This window comes from Corvus moneduloides, chromosome 1 (genome assembly GCF_009650955.1).
Source record: "Corvus moneduloides isolate bCorMon1 chromosome 1, bCorMon1.pri, whole genome shotgun sequence".
Lineage (NCBI taxonomy): Eukaryota > Metazoa > Chordata > Aves > Passeriformes > Corvidae > Corvus > Corvus moneduloides.
In genome coordinates, this window is record NC_045476.1 from 143997758 (window position 1) to 144020234 (window position 22477).

At 38.7% G+C, this 22477-nt stretch overlaps 1 protein-coding gene across 1 annotated transcript in view; it reads right to left on the reverse strand.

The window, feature by feature from the left end:
- Nucleotides 1-710: 710 nt before the first annotated feature.
- RGS22 (regulator of G protein signaling 22) overlaps nt 711-22477 on the reverse strand; it is a 61067-nt gene continuing 39300 nt past the window's right edge. The window contains exons 17-27 of the mRNA XM_032130274.1: nt 22193-22285; nt 21552-21700; nt 18392-18554; nt 17616-17774; nt 13620-13781; nt 10530-10709; nt 8868-9008; nt 5279-5467; nt 3461-3563; nt 2822-2915; nt 711-898 (exon numbers count right to left, since the gene is read on the reverse strand). Of these exons, the coding sequence (XP_031986165.1) occupies nt 2842-2915; nt 3461-3563; nt 5279-5467; nt 8868-9008; nt 10530-10709; nt 13620-13781; nt 17616-17774; nt 18392-18554; nt 21552-21700; nt 22193-22285 (1413 nt within the window). The 3' untranslated portion in view covers nt 711-898; nt 2822-2841. The remainder of the gene's footprint in view (nt 899-2821; nt 2916-3460; nt 3564-5278; nt 5468-8867; nt 9009-10529; nt 10710-13619; nt 13782-17615; nt 17775-18391; nt 18555-21551; nt 21701-22192; nt 22286-22477) is intronic.

The following is a 22477-nucleotide window of genomic DNA, read 5'->3' on the forward strand; positions in this document are numbered from 1 at the left end:
TTACACACATGTAGACAAGAATGGAGCCAACAGCTTTGTGGCTGGGGACTGGTTTTTAAAGTGGTCTGAAAAATGTGGAGAGGTCTAGTATCATCCTGTCTCTTGCCTAGCAGTTAATTCTTCCCCCACCCCTTCTTAATTCCCCAATTAATCCTTGGTCCTTAGTCCCCACATCACTGTGCCCCAAGTCTTTTAAAAATTTTTTAGAAGTTGGGAGAGCTACACAAGAGCCATGAGCTCCTGCAACCTTCTGTTGAGTAATGCCTTGGGACGAGTGATATTTTATAGAAGTTCTCAATCCCATCTGTGTCCTGATAGATTTTAAGCCTTTCTTGTGGATCAAAACTCAGAAATTAAACAGAAGGTGAACTTTGAAACAGGAATCAGACTGAACTGGGAGCAAACAACAAGAGCGTTTGTCTTTATAATAACTCACAGACCTCATGAGTTATCCTCAATGAACAGAAGTTGTGTGAATTGCATAGTGAGAGCAGCGTGCCAAAACACACTGCTTCAGGGCTGTCAGTTCAAGGCAGTGTTTTACTTATTCATTAGATCAGGCAATGAAGAACTGTGTTTGATTATATGATCTTTAAGATGGAGACTACCTAGTAGTTTGTGCCATGCATACTTCAGTGGAATCTTACTGTGATTTGAGCCTCAAGGTGTATTATTAAATTATTAACACAAGAGCCAGTGTCGCAATCAGGTTGATACGGAACACATTGGAAGATGTTTATTTTCTACCCTTGATCCCATGGTTCTTAAAAATATTCCAAGTTGTCATCTTTGCTCTAGAATTGTAAGAACAAACCTTGCGTGCACATTACATTTGTGTCTCCTGGCCACCTCCATTGAATGTCTCTGCATTGCCTTCCTCAGAGAGATTTTAATGTGCCTGAAAAGGTAACAAAATGTCATTGCTGTGTTCAGCCAGTTGAAATAAACAGAACAGTTCTTCAATAAATGCATAAACTCAAATTGGGGAAATTAATTTATTGCAAATTAGAATAAATCATTACTGATTCGGGTGGTGGGGGAGAGAGGGAAAGAAAGTAAGAACATTTACACACTGAGAGAAAACACTTTTCGTCTGCGTTTCCGAGGTTTAAGTTCACTCCAAGCACCTCTTCTCCCCTCCTTGTTACCACCACAGGTCGCACTCTGTCCCTTTGGTGAGGCACTGGGAAGCCCCTTCTTCCTTCTCACTATTTTCCTCTGCTGCAGCATCAGTCCTCCACAGGCCACAGGGAATATCTGCTCCACCATAGAGCATCTCCTCCTCCTCAACTTCCTCATTAACCTCTTCCTCTTATATGTCCTCTTCTGCCCTTGGTGCTCCCTGTTGTTTATCATTCTTTGTATTCCTTCCTCCACTCTCTGGCTTTCTTTGCTCTTTCTGAAATGGGTTTCCCCAAGGTGCCACCATCTTGGCTGAGGGATCAGCCAGGTACTGTGATGGGTCCATTGGAGGCAACTGGGACTGGCTGTGCCTAGCACATGGCAGCCCTGGCCTCTCTCACAAGCCTCCTGCTGCCAGCCTCACCATTTATCCCAAATAGACAAGGTGTGACCTGCTCTGTTACAAAGTGGAGGGAAGATGCCCCATCAAGAGCACTGATGGTTTTGTGTGGCTATCTCACCCTACCAGCAGAGTGGCCAGATCACTATAGGATAGTGGCAGGCAAATTTCCAGTGGCATTAGAGAGTGGGCTGCAACGGAAGCTGGTGGGAGAGACCTCTCAAATTACTCAGAACCTCAACTTTCTTATTGTGATAGCCTGTACTGCAGCCTGATGCCTGGCAGGAATGCAGTTCTGAGGTCTGGAATAGCAGGGAGGTCTAGAGATGGCTGGGCTGGGCTGCAGCAAGGGGTGCAGGTGTGTGGTGACTGGGCCCAGCTGGAGGGTTCTCAGCCACAGAGCAGGAGCAGAGGCCCTGCGCCAGGACTCCCCACAATGATCCAGCTCCATGGAGAGCAGAATAGTGGAGCAGAAGGCACCATGTGTGGAATACAGTCACACCTGCAAGGCACATGAGGCCCCAGTGGCTGGATTACTTTAACCGCAACTATAGGACATGATAAGAGGTCAGAAAGAGAATGTGAGGAAAGGAAGGAATGCTGCAGTTTTCTCTGAAGTAATTTTCAGAAAATGCTGCCACAGGAAGATTATGTTCAGATACTTGGAATTTTAGGAGGACTAGTGAGGGCAGGACACCAAATTGCCTAAAATAGCAGTGCTAAGTACAGAATTAGAAGAAGAAGGAGAAGCAGAGAAGGAAGGCAGCAATATTCCAAGTTCTATTAATTTTTTTAAGTCCACCTAATTTCAACATAGGCTTAAAAATACCAAAACAAAACCTCTAGAGGATTCTTCCTTCTAGAAATTCAAGCTTTGAAGCAAAATCTGGTTTTCTGTCTTTAACAGATTTTTTTGCTTTCCTACTTCTTTCTCTCAGTCTAATATTTAATTGGCTTTGGCAAAGGTGATCTATGCTAGTTCTGTGTCAGGTTCTTGACAGTAACTTCATAGGGTCTGAGATTTCTCCAGTCATCTCATGTTCCTATTTAAAATATCTTAACTGGAAAGCTTAGATAACCTAATTTTAGAGACTGCCATTTTGCAAAAAAATTCCATCTGGTCAACATTAGATCCGCTAACCATGGCTGGCGTGAAAAATAAGCTTGTTTTCATATGGAGGCTAAACATGATTTGGAGTGGGATAACTTGCTACTAATTAGCATCAGCACTGGCAGCAGGAAAACTAGCTTTTAAGAAATCACATTTTAAAGCACACTTGTTGGCAGTCTCGTACTCACTTCCTGCTTCTTGGGAAGATTCACAGTTTACGCTTTGTGGGAATGGTGGCTTTCACAGAACTTTCAGGCTTCAGAGAGGACACAGAGAAGGAATCTGCATATGGAAAAAAATTAAATTTATGTGAAATTGAAGGAACTGAATATTACATAGTGCTATTGCTAGCCCTACTGCTAAATGGATATTTTTAATAGGTAAACAGAAGACCTATGAGGATGTTCACATCTGAAGCAAGGATGAAGCAATGCCTCTCACATCCTCCAAAAACATACTGACAAACTTTGAGAAAGAGGTTTCAGTATCTGCTTGAATGTAAGTTGATGAAGCACAAGAAGCCAGGGAGGTGAAATGCATACGTGATTGCCATGTCACTGCAGAATTAAGAAATGGCTTTATTCCTCTCTGCAGCAGGACCTGTGTAGTAAACACAGTGCTGATAACCTGCACCTTTTACTTTTCCTTTCTTAGAAAATATATCACTCATGAGAACAGCACAGAGAGCAACTTCCCTACAGACAGCAAAAGAGAGGCAGAGGTTTCTGTACACAACTCAAAAGAAGAGCAAGCAAAGTCCTTGTACTGTGAGAATTTCACCTAAGCTATAAGCTTGTCCTGCTAAACTACAGAGCTTGGTTAATAACCTGCAGAGAATGATAATGAGGGTTTCTCCAGATCTTCTTGCCTTTTAACATATATTCTTTCCTGCTCCAAGGCTTCTATGTACTTGGAATAGGACCAGGAAGCCTGCAAGAACCATCAAAAGACATCAGCCTTCAGGTCATATCACTGTAGTTTCTGATCCATTTCAACAGTAAGATAAAAAACTTGTTTATGTTATATTCCTGCTACTGGATAATTACAAATATTAAGAAGATTTTTTTCATTACAATATTGGAATAATGGGAAAAATAGTATTGTTGTAAATAAGTAAATCTCAAAACAGCATGATTTAAGCAAGTTTGACAGATACAATGTTTATATTTATTCTCCATCCCTGGTCTGAGTGTTAAGTCTCTCTCATCTTAAAAAACTTTCCCCTCCCAAAATATCATTTGTGCTATCAAGGACTTGATTTTATCTCTGTGCTACACCCTTAGTCCTCCCGTAGGACTATGATTGCTCTGTTTGATGTAAACCCAAAATAGCAACTGATTTGTGGGGTGAAGAGGAGATACGTATAAGAAAAGCTGTTTCTAGAGGATGTCCTTTCACTGGTCTCATTAGCCTCACAGCTCCTTCTGCCTCCCCTCTCCAGCAGAATGCTGCTACCACTAGAGGCAGATCAACTGAAGATGTCATCCTTTCCTTTTTTAAGGATAAAATACTGCTTTTAAAGGCAACAACCACAGTTCAGATTGCATATAAATAATAGGCTGCTCTCCCAGTATGAGAACTGCACTTTTATTTGACCTGGTTTTTATCTTATAGCATGACAAATTTGGAGCCAATTTATCATATCATGATTCAGTAAGAACTTCCAGCACCTTCCTATGGTAGGAAGGGGCTTACAGAAGAAACTGCCCTTTAAAAGATTATTGTTTGTTCTGCCTCTTCTTGAGGGCTTAAGCGTATGCCAGGGATATACTGGCTCGCTCAACTCACTTTTTTTTAATAGGTATGAGCAAAAGCAAAAAGGTCCAGTCAAAGGTAAGAGTGTAAGCTTATCTATGCAATTCACAGTGGTTACAGATTTTGGGGGTATTTAACAGTGCATTTTTCTATTTCTGCTCTTCACTAACATAATGCCATGAGAAGAGCTCTATGGAATACAAGCAGTGGCCAAATTTACAGTGATTTACTCCTGATTCTCGTGACATATCTGGGCTTAAGTGGTTGCACAGGTTCCCCATTATGTTCTGGCAGTGCCAACTCAGCCATTCATATGATCCCTTGATATGCCCAATGTAGCATGTCTGGTTTTCCCATTTCCCAATAAAATAACTGGTACCTTAGACTACAGATTTGATGCATACTCAGAGTTGTTATGGAAGAAGTCCTAAAGTGGTATTTGCTGTCAGATTTTCAAATACCTAGATTTCCTAAAGGAGTTCAGCTTCAGTTTTTGACATACGACCAGAACAGGACTCTACCCTAAACCAAGTTCTTTCAGGATATGAATTTCACAACTAATGAAAAGCTTCTTATTTCAGAACTGAACTACCTTTTATTCAATTTATCTTTAAATACAGATTCTTTATTAATCCATGCACGATAGGACCTTAACATTCTTTTACCTGTTAATACTACTCAGAACCTACATCTTAAAAAATGAATAAACAACAACAAAAAAAAATCACCTGTAAGGTAGGTAAACTTACAACTGGAAAGCTAATTGTAGAAGAATGAACGGTTATTGAAGAACCATGTGACAGCAGTATTCAAAATCAAACTCCCCCTTCCCCTTTTCCCAAGATGATTTTATCTCTTGAATGACATCTGTAGAAACTTGTTTTATTTACCTTCCTCCCATATCCATCTACAGGTGCTAAAGATGTTTCTGATCCTCTCTTCATATCAAGCTCATCTACCAAAATACTCCTTGGCAGTTGAGTCAAGGGCTCAAGCTGAGTCAAGGGCTCAGGCTGAGTCAAGGACTTAAGTTGAGTCAAGTTGATGAGTTTTTTTCCCGCTTCTTTACCCTGCCAATACTAAAAACTCATAATTAGATGTGAACAATCGTTACAGAGCTAAAGTAGAAATCAAAGTCTGAGGAACCAAAAATTGTCATTGGAAATGAGATAGTGTCATTTGCAGTAATGTTTTGTAATGCTCAATTTCATAATTCATCATGTTGGGCATATAAAAAATAGCAGCTGCTTTTTTAAAGCATTTCTTTTTTCTAGTTTCCTGTCCTCTACACTCCTGCAGACCATCTTCCTTTCAGATTCAATACCTGCTCCAAAATACAGCTAGGTGACAGGGCAGATAGACAGCAACAGAACATATTTTAAGGACAGAAAGGACATTGTGAGCCTCTAATTTGGCCTCAAGTATAAATGTAGAATGTAGGATTTGTGATTCATTCCAGCTTGGTCTGGTAGCTGTGTACAAACTACAGTATACAAGTTAGGAAAATAGGCAATCTACAGTGAAGACCAAGGCATTGTAACCCTTGGCAAACTGCTCTGGTGATTGACTATTTGTCATTTTCACGTTGTTTTGTTTCGCCTTTGCACATTCTGTCTGATGATCCCAAAACCCTTTATAAACATCAACCGATGGTCATATTTTACCTCACATAGTTAACCCCACAACATCTGCAAGAGCTGAATAATATAACCCTCCCATGTTCCAAGTGAGAAAGTGAGAAAAAAAAAGGAGATCAAATGGTTCCAAAGTCACTTACTAAGTCCCTGAAAGATCTGGAAAAGGATCACACTATCTTGTTTCTTTGCTCCCAAAGTGCCTTTTCCTTCCTCATCATTCCCACTGTCCTATGAACCTATATACTGTAAGAGTGACTTTTGGGTACAGAACTGCCCAGGCAGTGTGATGCTGATCTTTTCTGTAGAAACAGGCTCAGTAACTTCTGTGGCACACACAGTTGGTGGAAAAGGGATGCCAATGCAAACACAGAGGCAGCATGAATACTACTGCACTGCAGTTTATGTGTGCTGGCTCTCTCAATGAGAATAATGAATTAACCAAGGTCTTTAAAAATGACTTCTCATAATAAATTAAGCAATGTTATAGCGAATTTAGATCCCATGCCATTACACCACTTACTAACATATAAGCTTATTGCTAAGAGAAAAGGAAAATAATGTTGACAGCTTTCTTTGCTAAGGTCATGGAAAGAGTAAGTACAAATCTACAGTGTAAATTAAAGCTAAAAAGTTAAAGCTATTTTTTGCACTTGAAAGCAAAAAAATCCAAAATCTATTTTGGAGATAAAATGCAATGATGTATACAACCAATTACTAGTACTGGCATCAAGGCAGTAGACAAAAAGTGACTAATATATTTGAAAGTATGTGGCATGTGCATCTAGCAGCTAACAAAGGAACAAGTCCATTGCCAGGACGCCTTTGATAGAATTTGCCCCTTAAATAACAAATAGGCACACACAAAAAATATTGAGATAGTCAAATAATACCAACTTATTCATCACTGCTTGGTGAAAAGCTCCTTGTCTGCTCATTTTTTCTACTATACTACATAAAAGTCCAACTCTTATCTGTTCAGTTCTAAAACTAAGGTGAGCGCAGGTAGATTCAGTGCCCAGGGGACACGTGTGTAAAGAAAGAAGAAAGCAAATTCCTCCCCTGCAACTATGATTGCTCTGTTTGGCATAAACCCAAAATAGCAACTGATTTGTGGGGTGGAGAGGAGATACATATAAGAAAAGCTGTTTCTAACCCTTGCCAGAGCTTTCCTCCCATTCAGTGAGCCTGGTGGGGCAGAGGAAAATAGTCCTTATTTTCATGGCCAAGAAATCATCACCTTCCACAAGCCAACAAGTGAACCTGCTCATATTAGATGAACCTTATCAGTATCCTTCAGGGACACTGAATCATTTGAATAGTTATGTTGTCACCGAGAGGACAGAAATCTCAGGCAAGAGAACAGGAAATGGCAAATTCTTTAAACAGTAACAGAAAGGGAAAAGGATTTTAAAAATATTGGAAAGATTTTTCTGTTGCACCTATTCTTTTAAGAAATTTTAAAAGGTAACTGGTTTACTGGGTTCTTTTTTGTGAGAATAGTCTACAAACTGTTTACTGAGCTGCATTCTCTGCCTGACACTTTCTAGAATTTCTTACTCTCTTTCCCTGCTTAGAAGCGTAATTCACTTCTCCTATTTTTTCTCCATAAAAGCTAGGCTTTTGCCCTCCTGCCCAAGATTTTCTCTTTATTCCTTGATCTTTATCAGAAATTTCACAGACAGGCAACAAACAGATGGAAAATAAGTCTGTGAAAACGCAGAAGTGCATTACTTTGAAATATTGCATTCTTGCACTGTAAGCATTGCCAATGGCCTTGGCAGACATATGTATATGGAGACAACGAACTTTGGAGAAAGGAACATGAGTTCTTGGATTTTAGACTTCCCTTGACATTGGTGTGTGGCCTTGAGTAACGCTTCACTGGTCCTCAACCTTCACGTGCCTAAAAGGGGATAACAGTGTATACATGTTCTTATGGGCCTATGACTTTATCTGTCCAGATACCTGTGTGGTTCTTGTCATGTGTAACATCTCAACACATGTACATGATATTTAAAATATGTAAAGGTCTTTGTAATGCTACTTATTATAGTTTGCAAGTCCAATAATTTCTCTGCCCTTGAAAGAATGTTCTCTCCTCAATGCTCGCCAAAAAATTGTATTTAATAAAAAATAAACTTTTTCAAAGCCTATAATCAATAGAAAAAGAAATCCATTATATTTTAATTCAAAAAATCCAAGAAAAACAATTTTACAAACAAGCATTCCACTGTAGAGGTCACAGTTCTGTTAATGTGCTGGAACTTCCTGGAAACTCACTATGAACAGTCTAACAATTTCACTTTCAAAGCTGAGAAATATTCAAGAAAAGGCAAAGATTATGCAAAGCATATAAAATATACTATATAAATATTTTTTAAAATAATGTGCAGGATTTTCAAATAGTCCTTCTGGAAAATAGATATGAAATCAGTTTTGGTTTGGGTTTGGTTTGATTTCAGTTGTGATACAGAACGTAAATTCTAATAAACAGGTCTGCAGTAGCCCATGTACACATGGATTGTACACAGATTTGTTTTTCTTAATTCAGCCTTCTTTTTTTTCTCTTCTCTTGGCACAAAAGGTGACTAAAATACATTTTTTTTCTCTGGTTAATGAAAGGAGTATTCCATTGACTCATCTGCTTCAAGTTAAACGTATGTATATGCATTGGCAGAATTGGGAACTAATCACCTTAGGACTGGGTTGCATGTAAAGCTTGAAATCTAACAAGAAGATTTGGTAGCTTTGGATCAGGCTGAGAAAGGGACATTTTAATTTATGTATCTTTGCTCATGTTATTCAGTTCATCAGCAGTCACCTGAAACATTATGAGCCTTACCTTTGCTGTTATCCCTTCCTTCTTTTGCATCTTTCCTTCCTTTTTTTTCTCCAAGGCAACTAGAATTTTGTCACGGTCCGTATTGCTTTGGAACTTACAAAATTCTGGCCAAAATTTAAACAGAAGAGCAAAAATACTCATCTGCGCAGGAAGAAAATAAAGTCAATCTTGACCGTATTAAGGAAACAGTTGACTGTAAAATAAAATGCAGAATGAGATAACTATTTTTTTTGAACACGCAGCCTTGTTCCTCCCACGAACTCCGTCCTGACATTTCAGCCCAGCTTTGCTCGGCACATGCTTTTCATCAGTGTGTTTATTACTGGTGAGAAATCTTCCTAAAACACAGTTAAAAGGCACTTTCTTTTTTTATATTTCCCTAAACAATTGTTTGCATTAATGAAAACATCCATCATTTTTTACAAGTATTCTTGATAAAATATACACCAGTAGAATTGCTTTTGCACCACTGTTCTGCTCAAGTATTTCAAATATTCAGTTCATTAGGGAGAGGGCTTTTTCTCCCTCCTTAAGAGAAAGGAAATACTTTTTTGCCTCTGGAAAGGCTCTTAAACCACATTACACATCTATGAGCAAATCTTGGATAATTTTTAAATGATATAATCTCTCACAGGGTCGTTTTTGAACTAGAATAAGAAAAACAATTTTAGAAAAGCAAACAGAGGGGCTCAGTGAATTCTGTTGCTGCACGTACTAAGGCTCACATTTTTCAATTTATTTAGATGTTTAATTTGCATTGAGAAACTTGGCTTCAAAGGAGCCAAGCATGCTTAGCACCTCACTGCTTCTGGCTCAATGGGCTTGAAAGTGACATGTGAGTCACTGTTGGGTTCCAGTCACATCATTTTGGCCTAGTTCTTCCTTTGGTTTTGTGCCACATTTCTGGAGTTCACTGGGTTTTACACAGGCTGAAATGAGACTTCTCTTTCTCTTAGGACCTATATGAACCCCTTTCTCTGACAAATCATTCATCTTTTGTCATCCGAACACTTTATGGACTCACAGTTGATGTCTAAAGGTGTCGGTGGCAATTTTATAGGAAAAGAAGAACAATTACTTTTCTTGGACTTAGAAGATAAGGCAGTACCGAGGGATAAGAAAATAGTAAGTCTGTAGTAAAGGTTCAAAAACTGCTATTCAACCTGATTAATAGAAAGATCAGAGAGAAAATTGTCTACAGCCACTTAATGCACACTTTCTGTATAAAGAAGGGAAAGGCATTCGGCAAGTTAAGTTGTCTTTATGGTTTACTCACATCTGTATTTTTCATAAAACACAAAACCCACAAACTTTCTAACTACAAATTACTTCTCTGACATTAACCAAGTGGTAAAGAACGAGTAATTAAGAACATAGACAGAATTAATTTCTAACGCCAGAATTCCTAACACAGACCTGGATAACACCTTTCAAGGATCAGCTAGCTGTCAGAGATTTTCTTTACCGAGCAGTATATATCCGAAGCCTCTCTTTCATCTCCACCAGTCTCATTGAAATATATGACTATAGTTTTCTCCTTTAAGCCCAGGCTTATGTGTGGAGTCCTAACTGTCACATAAGCAATGAAAACTGTTCTTAAAATCAGGCACACAGTCTCTAGCCAGACCTATTACACAGGTCGAGATTCGCCCGGCTTCTTACCTGTGCCTCTCTAAAAATGTAAGGTCCCAGTTCTTTCCTGCGCTCCACAATCTTCTTTGCTTGTTCAGGTGGGATATCAATCTGCAAAGCTGGGGGTATGGCAGAATTAATAAAGCAGTCAATAATAGCTGTGATCTTTTTCTGAACTATGGCATCAGCACAATGAGAATGGCACAAGTCCTGAAAGATGAAAAATAGCCTTTTCAGTCAATGGAGAGAGACGCATGCAAGAACCTTTACAGGGGGCCAGTGATCAAAGAGTAATAGTCATACAAAAATAATTATACAATAAATTCCTTCAGTATGCAGGGCAAAATTATTTTGGTAAATGTGCATGGTCAAAACCATGCTTAAGACATGAATGGGGCTTCTGGTTTGCAAATGCAGATGCATAGAAACCATTGCTTTTAGGTGATAATCTCTGTCTGCATGTTCTGATGGAACAGCTTAGATTTTAAGTACATTACTGGCAAATAGGAGACATTTCTGAAAAGAGAAACCCATCTACAAGTGTGAAATGCACTGATTTTCACAATGAGCCTGCTATGACTTGTATATCCATGGTAACTAAAAGATAAAGAAATGTTTTAAGTGCTCCAGCAAAAGAGGGGAAATATTTAGAGGGTACAAGATATTCTAACCAGGAATGTTGTCACAAGAGGGGACAATTTCAGCTACCACTAGAATCTTCTATTTATTGAAATCTTCTACTTTCACCATTCATTAAGATTTTTTAGTTTCCCAAAACCTCGGGGTTTGAAATAACTCTGTGCACTATAGAATAAAAAACAAACCTGAACTTACAGGAGTGAGATGTCAGAGGAACACTGGGCTTTTCTACTTTTTAATGTGATCCTATTGTTCTTGTAAAACCTGTTATTACTGCATTTTGACACCCTGAGAATGCCAGCATTAGACTTTGACATGAAGGAAAAATAATTCAAAGAGTGTCCTTCCAACACTTTGAAACATGAACTTTCCCTCTGTCCATCTATATCAAGAAATTTATATAACACAAGGAGACTATCACATATATATTAAGAGACACAATGATCACTCTAGAGTTTTCAGGAAGAGAGCTCTTTAAATGAAGAATCTGAATTTAGTTTTGTTATAGAAGGCCATATATTTACTGTGCAAAGAAATTAAAACCATGGCTTTTAACCAGAAATGTGGTATGTGAAAGAGTTGGCTTGCTTTATTATGAATACTTTTAGTTTTGGAAACAAAAAAAAAAAGAATGATAACAACTATAATAAAGAAAGTAAGGCAATGCAAAAACATATTCAATATATCCTAAGAATATCTATTACGGCTTTCTTCGCTCATCTAGCATAGAAGGCAGAGAGCTGTAGTAAGAGGGAAGACAAACAAGCCATATGATATGAGGAGAGATGAGACCAAGCATAGATGAACAGATGGAAATGATCCACAGAGTTATGTTTCTTCATATTTGTTTAAAAAAAAAATCTTGGTTTTGGATTGTCCCAAGATGTGCCGCCAGCCTGATGGGTTATGGGGAGCGATGCAGTCATTGACTCCTAAAGGGAGTTCTGTCTAAACTGATGGCATGATAGGGCTCAGACAATACAAATATGCACTGTGCAAAGTGCTGCCCACGCCTTTGGCAATATTCCTGCAGTTCAGCCTGACCCACAACACTCCTACTACTCCAGCCCTTTGCTTCTACAAAGAGCATCAACTGCCAACCATGACAAATTGCATGCATGGAGAAATATGGTCAGATTGTACTTTTTCTTGATAACAAGACAAATAAAATTAACATAAATGCAGGAAAAGGGGTGGGACAAGAAACAATAAAGGCTTTCTTCAGAGAGCAGTTCTACAAAGAAAAGAGTTTAACCTACACTCTACATTAATTTGCAGAAAGTTTCCATGTCCTCCATAATGTAGCAATGAAGAGTCACAAGTCTCAAAAAAACTTCAAATATCTAGAAAAGGATTTATGTTGTGGAACACCAGATGCCTTCATACCAGAGTTTTAATCTAAGCTAGTCACTCTGTAACCACGAGAGAGACAGCAGCAACCCCAGAGAGCATTTCAGACTGTGATTCCTTGCCTGGGGATCAGAGCCTTTGTGAGGAAGAGAGACTGTCCCCTGGAAACAGAGGAGCTTCACCTTCTAAAGCAGACACCAAATTCAAATTCATAAAATTAAACAGTGAAAATACACCCCCACGCCTGCGGAGGCTCTCCAAGTGCTACTGCAACATCAGCTGTGCTTACAGCCCAGTTTCTGACCATGTTAGCTAATCTCATGCTCCCTGCCTGCCCTGTCCACATGGGCTATGTTCAGGAGCCCAGGAGAGGTTCTGCACTCTGGTAGCACTTTTGCTATCCCAGAGGCAAAAGGAAAGAGGAACACATGAAACATCTGTGGCGTCCCTGCATTCAATCCAGGGTGTTCCTAGGAGGTTGCAGTCTGATTTAAAGTTTCACTCCAGAGGTTTTCCATTGGGTTTCAACGCACATAGCAGCAATTTCACAAAACTACATATATTTGGGAGAGAGGTAATCCTGCTGACCTTTCCCATCACATTTCACTTTGGTTCCAAGCTTAGCTCAAGTCAAATTTGATTCTACAAAATTCAAGGGAGCTGGGGTCTGCATTGTACATACAGGTTTTTTGGGGTGGATACCATCTTTACATCTGTAGATTTGATTGAATTTAAAAGTTATCTCTCATTTTTGAGAAATTACAAATTCAGATAGCAGCTATAAAGACAGAATGAACATTTTAATGCTTGCATATTTCTACTGCTCAACAGATGTATACCAAACTCTGGGCATTAGTGAGTTAGCAGTGTTTCTTTAGAGACTCTGAAGAATGTTACAGTTTGAAGAAGCATAAAGAAATACAGGGATAATGCATTTGAGTCAAAAATAGCTACCTTTAAGATGTGAGGATTTTCATTGAAGAAAAAACCAGTTTAAACAGTGAAAGAGGCTTTACTATGAACAACAGAATGCTCATAAATATTTTTGTTAAAATTCTCCTAATATGCAAGAATGGATGCATCTGCTTGCAAATTGAATACTTTTCCCTTTGCTCCGTTTTACCACCATACCTTATACTTTTGCACCTCTTGCCAAAAGAGCACTCCATTCCCCAGTAGGTCTCCTTTCAGTGACACAAAACGTTGAAACAGATTTCCTGTCACTGGATCCAACAGTGCTTTGCGGAAAGCAATTATTTCACTAGATGAAGAAACGCTCTTATTGTCCACATGCTGTCAAAAGAAGAAATAGATGCACCAAATAAACTTTGTTTCAAAAAGCAGTAACAAAGGCATTAGTTAGTGTAAACTGTCTGATTCTTATCTTTGCACTGACCCTAACTTTCAGTAGTTTATGAATTTATGACATGGATACAATAAAATGTGGCAAGGTTTCATTTCTTCCTTTCCTTTTTTTTTTTCCCAGTTTGGTTTGGGGAACATTTTTTGGAAGATGTGATGGGAGAGGAAATGACTGACAATGATTTAGACCATATGACTACAAAGTATAGAAACAGCTATTGTTATTGATTATGAAAATGGGCTACTTTTCTAGAGAACAGTTTGAGTTTTATGCAAACAAACAACAAAGAAAAAGGAACACACAAACCACATAGCTTGAAGTTGTAAAATGCTTCTGACAGGGATCTCACCACCAAAATGAGGTTTGAAATGTGTTGCCATGATCGCCAACAGAAGCCAGAGAGTTTGCTCTCTGTGAAATAAAGCTACCAATAGCAAAATAGAATTTAAAATCCTTGAGACATTTTGGAAATCCTCATGCTGCCAAGCACAGAACAGTAGGCAGCCAGGAAAGGGTGGAGAAAGAAAGATGGCTTATGCAGGGACAGTTTGTTTGAACTGAAGTTCATGCTGGCCTGCCTTCCTGAACAAACAGTTCTTGTGCTGTTGCTGAGGAGCAAGCCAAAAAAACCCCTTTTGTTATCAGATGGATGAATGAAAACCATCTTCTAAAAGTGGTTTAAAACTCTTGAAGTCCTGGAGGGGTGGAGTGCTGTTCAATGGTGAGCATGGGTCAGAAACATTTTTAGTTGTTACCAACAGTCCTGGAAATCTAACCTGATCCTAAGCTGAAAGGGTTTCTGCAGCTTATCTTAAAAACAGGGGTTATGCTCAGTGTCCTGTTGCAGAGCCTGCCGGGGTGAGAGCGTACCCTGGCAAGAAGGAGGGTGGTGGCTGTCCAGAGGGTCCTTTGGTTAAAATAAAGTCAGCTCAATTTAGGCAGTAACACTGGATCTTCTCAGCCCTTCTCCAATTCTCCAAACATGATCTATTCCCTGTGACCAGGATTTAGGGAACTTTGGGGAAAAATTATTTCTAGGGCATATTCATGAAGGGAAGAACAAAATGTTGCTTCCATCCCTACACCAGTATATAAACACTGCTTATTTTATGGGTCAACAACCTTGAAGCAGAACACGGAAAACAACCATCTTCCTGACAAACAGATGAAGGGAAAACTCAGTTAACAGAACCCACATGCACTTTGGATCCCTTTTGTGCTGATGGTTTGCATGGATAATTGGTGACCGGGTCTCTAGTTTGATTTCAACAGACAATAAAAGTTCAACTGAACAAATGTACACAACTTGTATGTTGGCAATCACAAAAAGTTCACTGTTCTTCAAGAGGAAAAAACTGGCAAACATCTGATGAAATGTATTATTACAAAGGTTTAAAAGGTTTAAATTTGATATTATCTCAGTGGTGTGAGATTAAAATACAATTCTAAACGAAACAGATACTGTGAGATATGATTAAACCTGCCCACTCTGCTGCATACTTCACATTCCCTTTTGTGTCTGCACGTAATCCACTTGCAATAATAAATAAACTACCAGATGCTGGAATGAACAGCTTGTCCAAATAAGTCCACTGCATGCAAAATACAGATAAATATGAATTAGAGGTACAATATGAGTTTGAAGAGTGTTAATAGTGCTCCAAAGCTGAGGACAAGAGACCTTTATTTTCAAGTATGACCTCTCCAGACAGAAAGGGAGAGAAATTTACCATGAACATCCAGCAGGGAGCTAATCAGGAGTAATGTAAGTAATCAGTCCACTATAACCAGAACAATCATGATTGCTTTCAACATTACATTTGGGCCTCAGACTGTCAACAGGGAAATTGTGAAAAATGTGCAAGGTCCACATGAAAAAGACTGTGAAACTGCAGACACAAGAGACTCAGTGAATTTTATTTGCCTTCCACATCCCGGTTGTCTTTTGCTGGTCTTTGCGTGAAAGATCTTCAGTTATGTCCCTTATCTATAATTGAACAGAAGATTATTATTTTATTTTTTAAATATTCTTCTTTCTTGTTCAGCCTTCTAATGATTAAGACCCCAGTGGTAGAATAGTTCATATGTCTTCTTATGGATTTTATGTCTGAAACTTGTCGTGGACCTGCGCAGAATGCCATCCCTTCTTCAGCTATAAATGAGCACCTGCTCATTAAGACTGGGGAATTAGAGAAGACAAGAGGCAATAGCAGTCAAGCTGTGCACTCAGTAAATTGGTTTACTTTACCCATAATGTTCTGAGGGACCACTTACGTGAGGAATAAATGTTGGGTTTGATTTTTTTAGTATGTTTTTAGTTCCTTTGTACAGCTGTATCAGAAATACAGACTTGATCCTGCAACTTCTTTGTAGCAAAATTACACCTCAAACAAAGGGCAGGTTTCCTGAATAAGGACTACATAGCATGCCCACACTGTTTTGTCACTGTGAAATATGAAGCCAGTGGAGAATGTCATCTGGTTTCACTTCTTCTAAAATACTTTCTTCAAAGAACCTTTTCATCCTCTGACTTTTCAATAAGAAAGAGAAAATAGCAATCGGACATAAATGGAGTTAGGAAAAGACTAAAAGCTCATTAGAAGTATGTATTTCCTGTAAACTGTTTGAGTTGAATACAGCATTTTCTAAACTACTTGGGCTAATCTCCCAGCCAACACAGTGCAGCAGGTGCAAAAAGAGGCATGAGTTAGCTTCCAGACCTGGAAGCAGCTTTAGCGTTATTGCTTGGTCTTGTGCCAGGGCTTGTAAAGGAGGCAGAGTTCAGCTAAAAATGGCAGAGGGTTAGGATTTTTTTACAGAATTAACATAATCATTATTAAAATTACAATTTCTCTTATTCGAATGTGTATCTTTCAGATTCCTTAGTGTTCTGAATCAATAGATTCCGTTTATATGCACTTCTGACAACACTTCTGACAACCTTCTTGATGTTATAAAGATGACAGAAAATGAGTTTTATGAATCAATGCAGTTGCATATGTGTCTGCTTGGTGGAACTGTGAAGTTTCCTTCTGCTATGACATTCACATGTCAGAGCTGTTGTGGAAGTGGAAACCCCAAGTCTTTGCATCTGTCACCAGCAGGATGATCCCCTTACAAGGATCACAGCCACACAGGCACTCATAAAAGGCAGATGTTAGCTCTGCCCATTCCTCAGTCTTTCTAATGAACCAGCAGGAGTGAAAGGCTCCTCACTCCCAGCTTTTTGGCAACTTTCTGAAATAACCAATTGGAACAAGGCTTGTAGCAGTTAAGCTCCCCACTCAGCAGAATTTCACAAGTCCTGAAGTCATTTCTACAAGCACTGCAGCTCCAGATGGGAGAATGTGGACAGCGTAAGAGAAAGAATTTTGGCATGGGAAGCCCACTCATCTGCTTGTGTTCTGGTCCCCTTGGGCAAATCCTTTACACAAAGCAGTATTTCTTCAGTGTGCAACTGTATGGCCAAGGCAAAATGGCACAGGGAGAGTGTAGCACTACAGCAAAGATTAGTTCACTCTCCTGGCAGTCTGGATGGCAGCAGAGCTAACACCAGCTCCTTCAGATTTAGGATCTAACAGTAATGCTGTCAGCTAAATTAAGCCTTCAGATGAACCTACCAAGATAAATGCTTCAACCTGCTTTCAATGTAAACTGAAAGTAAGATGTGGTCTGCTTTTCCTCTAAACCTTTTTATCCCAATGGTAAATTATGAGCCAAACAAAAAACAATGCCTGTATGTGTTGCCGTTGTCAAAAAATTACCTTTGCTTGTCCTTCTGCCCCATGGTGTTCATCTGCCAGGAACAATGGCAGCCATTGTTTTTCTAATCTCTTCTGGACACATTGCTGAACTTCTAGCAGAACGGCTGCCGAAAGTTGATCATGAAGGCTTTGTCTCCTTCCTCCACCTGAATGCATTAGCTAAGCAATCCAAATACAATAACACATGACATAAACTTTTGTGTATACCAAAAGTCCTTTATCTCTCTATATCCTTGATTTAGCAAAGCATGAGCTTAACTGTAAGCAAAGCCCTTAATGCATGCTTACCCAAGGCTCACATGTACTTTTCATAAAAGGGAACAGATTACATTTGTCCCTACCTATAATAGGATACAGACTCTGGCAAATAATACCCCAGCTTGACCAAGAAAATTGCCTAAGTATCAAGATATATCAGAGTACCACAGCTCAGACTTGCTGTCTGTGGCTTTACTGACATACTAAAATAGAAAGCTGGAACAAGTCACTGTGCCTGAGAGTAATTTTTACACTTTTTCTGAGCTGTCTTGTGCATGCTCTGGCCATGGCCACAGATCACAGTTTAAGAAAGATGTTCTGTAAGTGGTAGGGAAGAAAAGCCTGAACAGGAAGGAAGGGACCTATACAACCAGAACAGAACCAGATTTCTGGCCAAAAATACAGGTTAAGATTTGAAGAGATAGCTTGGGGAAAAGCTGGAGCAAACCCACTTATGGGTTTTTATCTCAGTCACATTCACACTGATTGTTCTTTATGAATAGTTCTGTAACTGCTACCTTTTCTTGTTGTTCTCTGGTAGCTGGGCTGTTGGGTCCAAAGAAGTACCTGTTGTTTAAGTACTTGTTTTTAATGTCCTTAGATTTTTCATTACTTTTTTCTTTATCCTTGTGCAGCATCTTTTTAAACTCTTCAATATCTAGCCAGCACATGAGATCCATGCTACAGACAAATTTAAACAGCATGTTATTTCAATATTGAGTTAATTTCATCAACATTCTAGGGAGTTATTAGTTTAACCACAACCCACCAAAGTATTCAAAACCTAAATACCAGGTCAAATTTTATGTCATTTTTTCTCTGCTAGTACCATCTGCTGAGACCATGGCACTTGCTGAACAGGCAGAGCAAATACACATCTTAGAGATTTCACTTAGGATGCCATCTGGAGTACCCTGAAAGGAGTAACTCCTCAATATGCCACTGCTAAAACCAGCAGGGACTGTGAACCAGAACCACAGTGCAGAGCTCACAGAGAGAATGAAAAATGAAACAGATGAGAATTTGAATCAGTACTGAGGCTGTGAGCCACTGAGAGACAAGTCGATGCCTCCCGCTCTGTCTCCTTGTTAGATCGCCTGAGAAAGGAGCAGGGATGACAGCTGGGAACATCAGCCCAAGAAATCACTCCCTTCCTGCCCCTTGTGAAGTTCTAGAGTTTAAGTCAGTCTGTACTTAAGCAGATAAAAACAATTAATGGTAAAATTTGTTTCTACGGCTTTTTGTGGGCTGCTTTCTCATAAATTACCAATTCTACTACTTACCTAATTAGTCATAGTCAGTGACAAATCATTCCAATGATGCAATTCACAATCTATATTTTGTTCATAATATCTGAGTATACATTGTAAATTTAAGTTTGTTTTCACAGAATCATCGAATGGTTTTGTTCTCTAAACCAGGCAACAGAATAAATGACATATCTACAATTTTCAGTTTTTAATTTATATGACTGTTTTCCGACAGTATCTTATTAGCTGAAGTTCTGTGAGCATTTTAGTGAGTACATTCACTGTATTTGCAGCAGGAAATATGAAACATTGAATTCAGACAAATCTGCTTCAGTTTTCCATTCAGTTAATAACCGGCTTTTTCAAAACATTAATCTATGAGTAAAACGTTCAAAAGCATCTGACTGATTTAAGAACAGATGTTCTCCTTTCAAAAGTCTTTTGAGACCATTACAGACCTAAATTCTATTGAGACTAAAATTCTTTCATTTGCTAGTTCATCACAAAATGACTAAGTTCACCCAAATGCAAGTGATCCAAGTTACTGTGGTTTATGGAGTAACTCCTTGGCATCTACCTAAGACAACCGACCAAATATGTACACCTAATTTAAAAAGCAAAATATATAATCTTCAAGTGTGTTAGATAAACCTTTTAGTGGTGACTTATCCTGGCATACTGGATCAGGAGCACATCCACAGTCAATTAGCCTGGCGAGACTAATAAGTGTAATTCACTAACCCAAAGTAACACAAATTGTCCTGCAATTGTGTGAATATATCCCATATATTTAACAGAGCATTAATTAATGGAGCTTTGTTTAGTTTCTTCATTTTGTGTGCAGGTACTCAGCAGCCTTTCCTTCCTGAAACTTGGATCACTTACGATTGGACGTTACCAGAACCATAAGTTTTGATGAAAAGGCAAATTACATGTCTGTTTTTTTCTGAAATTTTCCAGACTGCATTAGTTCTAGGATCCCTTCAGATTATAGTACCATTAAGCACCTTTATTGTAGCATGCCCGCTGGACTCCGGAGTAACTAGTCTGAACCCAGCCCTAAAACACTTCAGTGAGACTTTTTCAAATATTTTTCTTCATTATGAATTTTTACAAAAAAGGAAAAAAAAGTCCAGAAGTTAAACATTTCTCTGCCTGGCTCTACCAGTTAAGATGGGACTTGTCTGTGACTAACAAAGAAGCAGGAAATACCAGACACAGTTCAGCATACCTGTCCAGGACCTGTTATCTGCTGATTCCTACCATTTCCCCAGTTAGAGAGAAACTCAAGACTAGTGGTCTCCCAACTGCGATGTGTGAAGAGGGTGTGCAAGACCATTTGTAGATGGGCAGGAGGAAAATATTAAAACTTTAGTAGCACATGTATATAATCTATAAAAAATTAAATATACACATATATATGTATATATATACTAGGGTTCCACGCTCAAAAAGTTTTTACTGATGAGATGCGCAAGCAAAAATGTTTGGAGACCACTGCTCTAGACAACTAACTCAGAAGTTACCTGACTATAAGCACCTACAGCATAAGAATATCCATCTGAACTCATTATCTGCAGCCCTTTTGTAGTCACTAAGAAGAAATAACCATTTTAGGAATGATTCAGCCAAATAGGTTTTAGATGTTACCTTCAGAATTAGGTGTATTGTGTCCAGAAGTGTGTATTTCTCTCTCTGACTACAAAGGGAACAATGTGACAATAAGCAGAAGTGATGACATTGAGTCTTGGCCAGAGGAGTTCTGTGCCAGATGCCCCTTTCTGGGCACTTTTGAAAAAGCTGACCAGTATCCAATGGAAAGCTATAGCACTGCCTGACTAGAATTAATAGCCAATATGCAAAGCATCAACTCACGGGAACCCATTAAAAGAAGGAAGTGACAGTTTAAAGACAAAAAAAAAAAGTGTCAGCTTCTGTTTAGATCTTACTTTTAAAAACAACAGGCTCACTTTTTCAAAGACCCTGTCTAAGACTGTATCTGCTACAAGCTAGTATTTAAATCTGTTCAGCAAACACAAAACTGTGGTTGCTGTCACACTATGAGAATAACATGCCTGTTTTCTATTTGTACATTTTTATAATAACCAGCTTTAATTTTTTAAATGTACTAAGTTGAATCTGTACTAAAAAAGAGAAAATTTTACTCATTATAGGCTAATTGTTCTACTCAGGGGTTTGCCACTAATCAAAGCAGAAACTGAAAGCAAAACTGTAATACAAATATGTTTTGACAGGAGAATTTTTACCCCAAGAAAAATTCAGTTGTCTGAACAATGTGCGTGTGTATTTCATAAATATGCAAACACATTTTTAAAAAGACTAAAATCTGTCAACATTTAGATAGCCAAGATCCTCAGAAAAGATTTCTTCTGAACTTAGGTAAAATAATAATAATGAAGAAACGTACCTAGCAGAATGCTCATTAAGAAAAGCCCAGAACTGTTCTAACTTCTCTTTGTTGTGGATCAGGTCAGATAGATTAGGACCTGCCAATTCTTTGGGAACTTGATGCAAGTGCTGATCTTCTTTGAGAGCCCCAATGTCAGCAACAGTACTCTGAGGGGAGAAATTATTTTGCTTGCATAACTGTTTTTTTCACCTCTGTATTTTGCTCTAATAATTATTGCATTAGATAACCTATCTCTGTAAAATAGCTTTTTGATTGCTGAGAAAATAAATTGAGTTAAGGCTCCAGCTCCTAGTAAGCTTTACTTTTTTATTTGCTTTAAACGTATCAGTGTGTGAAGGTTCCATAATCAAATAATCCAATATATATCTGTAATTCACTTGAAATTGAGGTATTTACTCAAGAGCAGGGGCCCAAAATACATCCCACAGACTTTAGGTCTGATGTTGATGGAACTGACAGAAGACCTGTATATCTAATTAACACAGTGGCTGTCAATCAGTCCCCAAAATGAATGGTAGAAATCAGACTATTTGCTTTTCCAAACTAGCATCTGGTTAGTCTTTCATTGCTGATACTCAAAGTGTGAGCCCTCTCTGATAGAGAAAGGGTTTGTTTTTGTTAGTAGGTACTTGTCTTACCTCATCCTTCTTGGAACTACTCACTTGATGCAAAGCCTGGAACTTTCTAAAGTACACGGAGTCCAGCTGTTGAGTTTCCTCCACCAACTCCACCTAATAAAAATAATATCTTATATCACCGCTACAGTACACATTATAGGAAGATGGAGAACTACATGGGCACTTTGCCAGTGACAGCGGATAGAAAATAATACATTTGCCAGTAATGAGACCAATGTTTAGAAAAGACAAGAAGTCACATTCTTGTGACAAACAGTTCTATCAAAAGCCCTGGTAGAACAAACT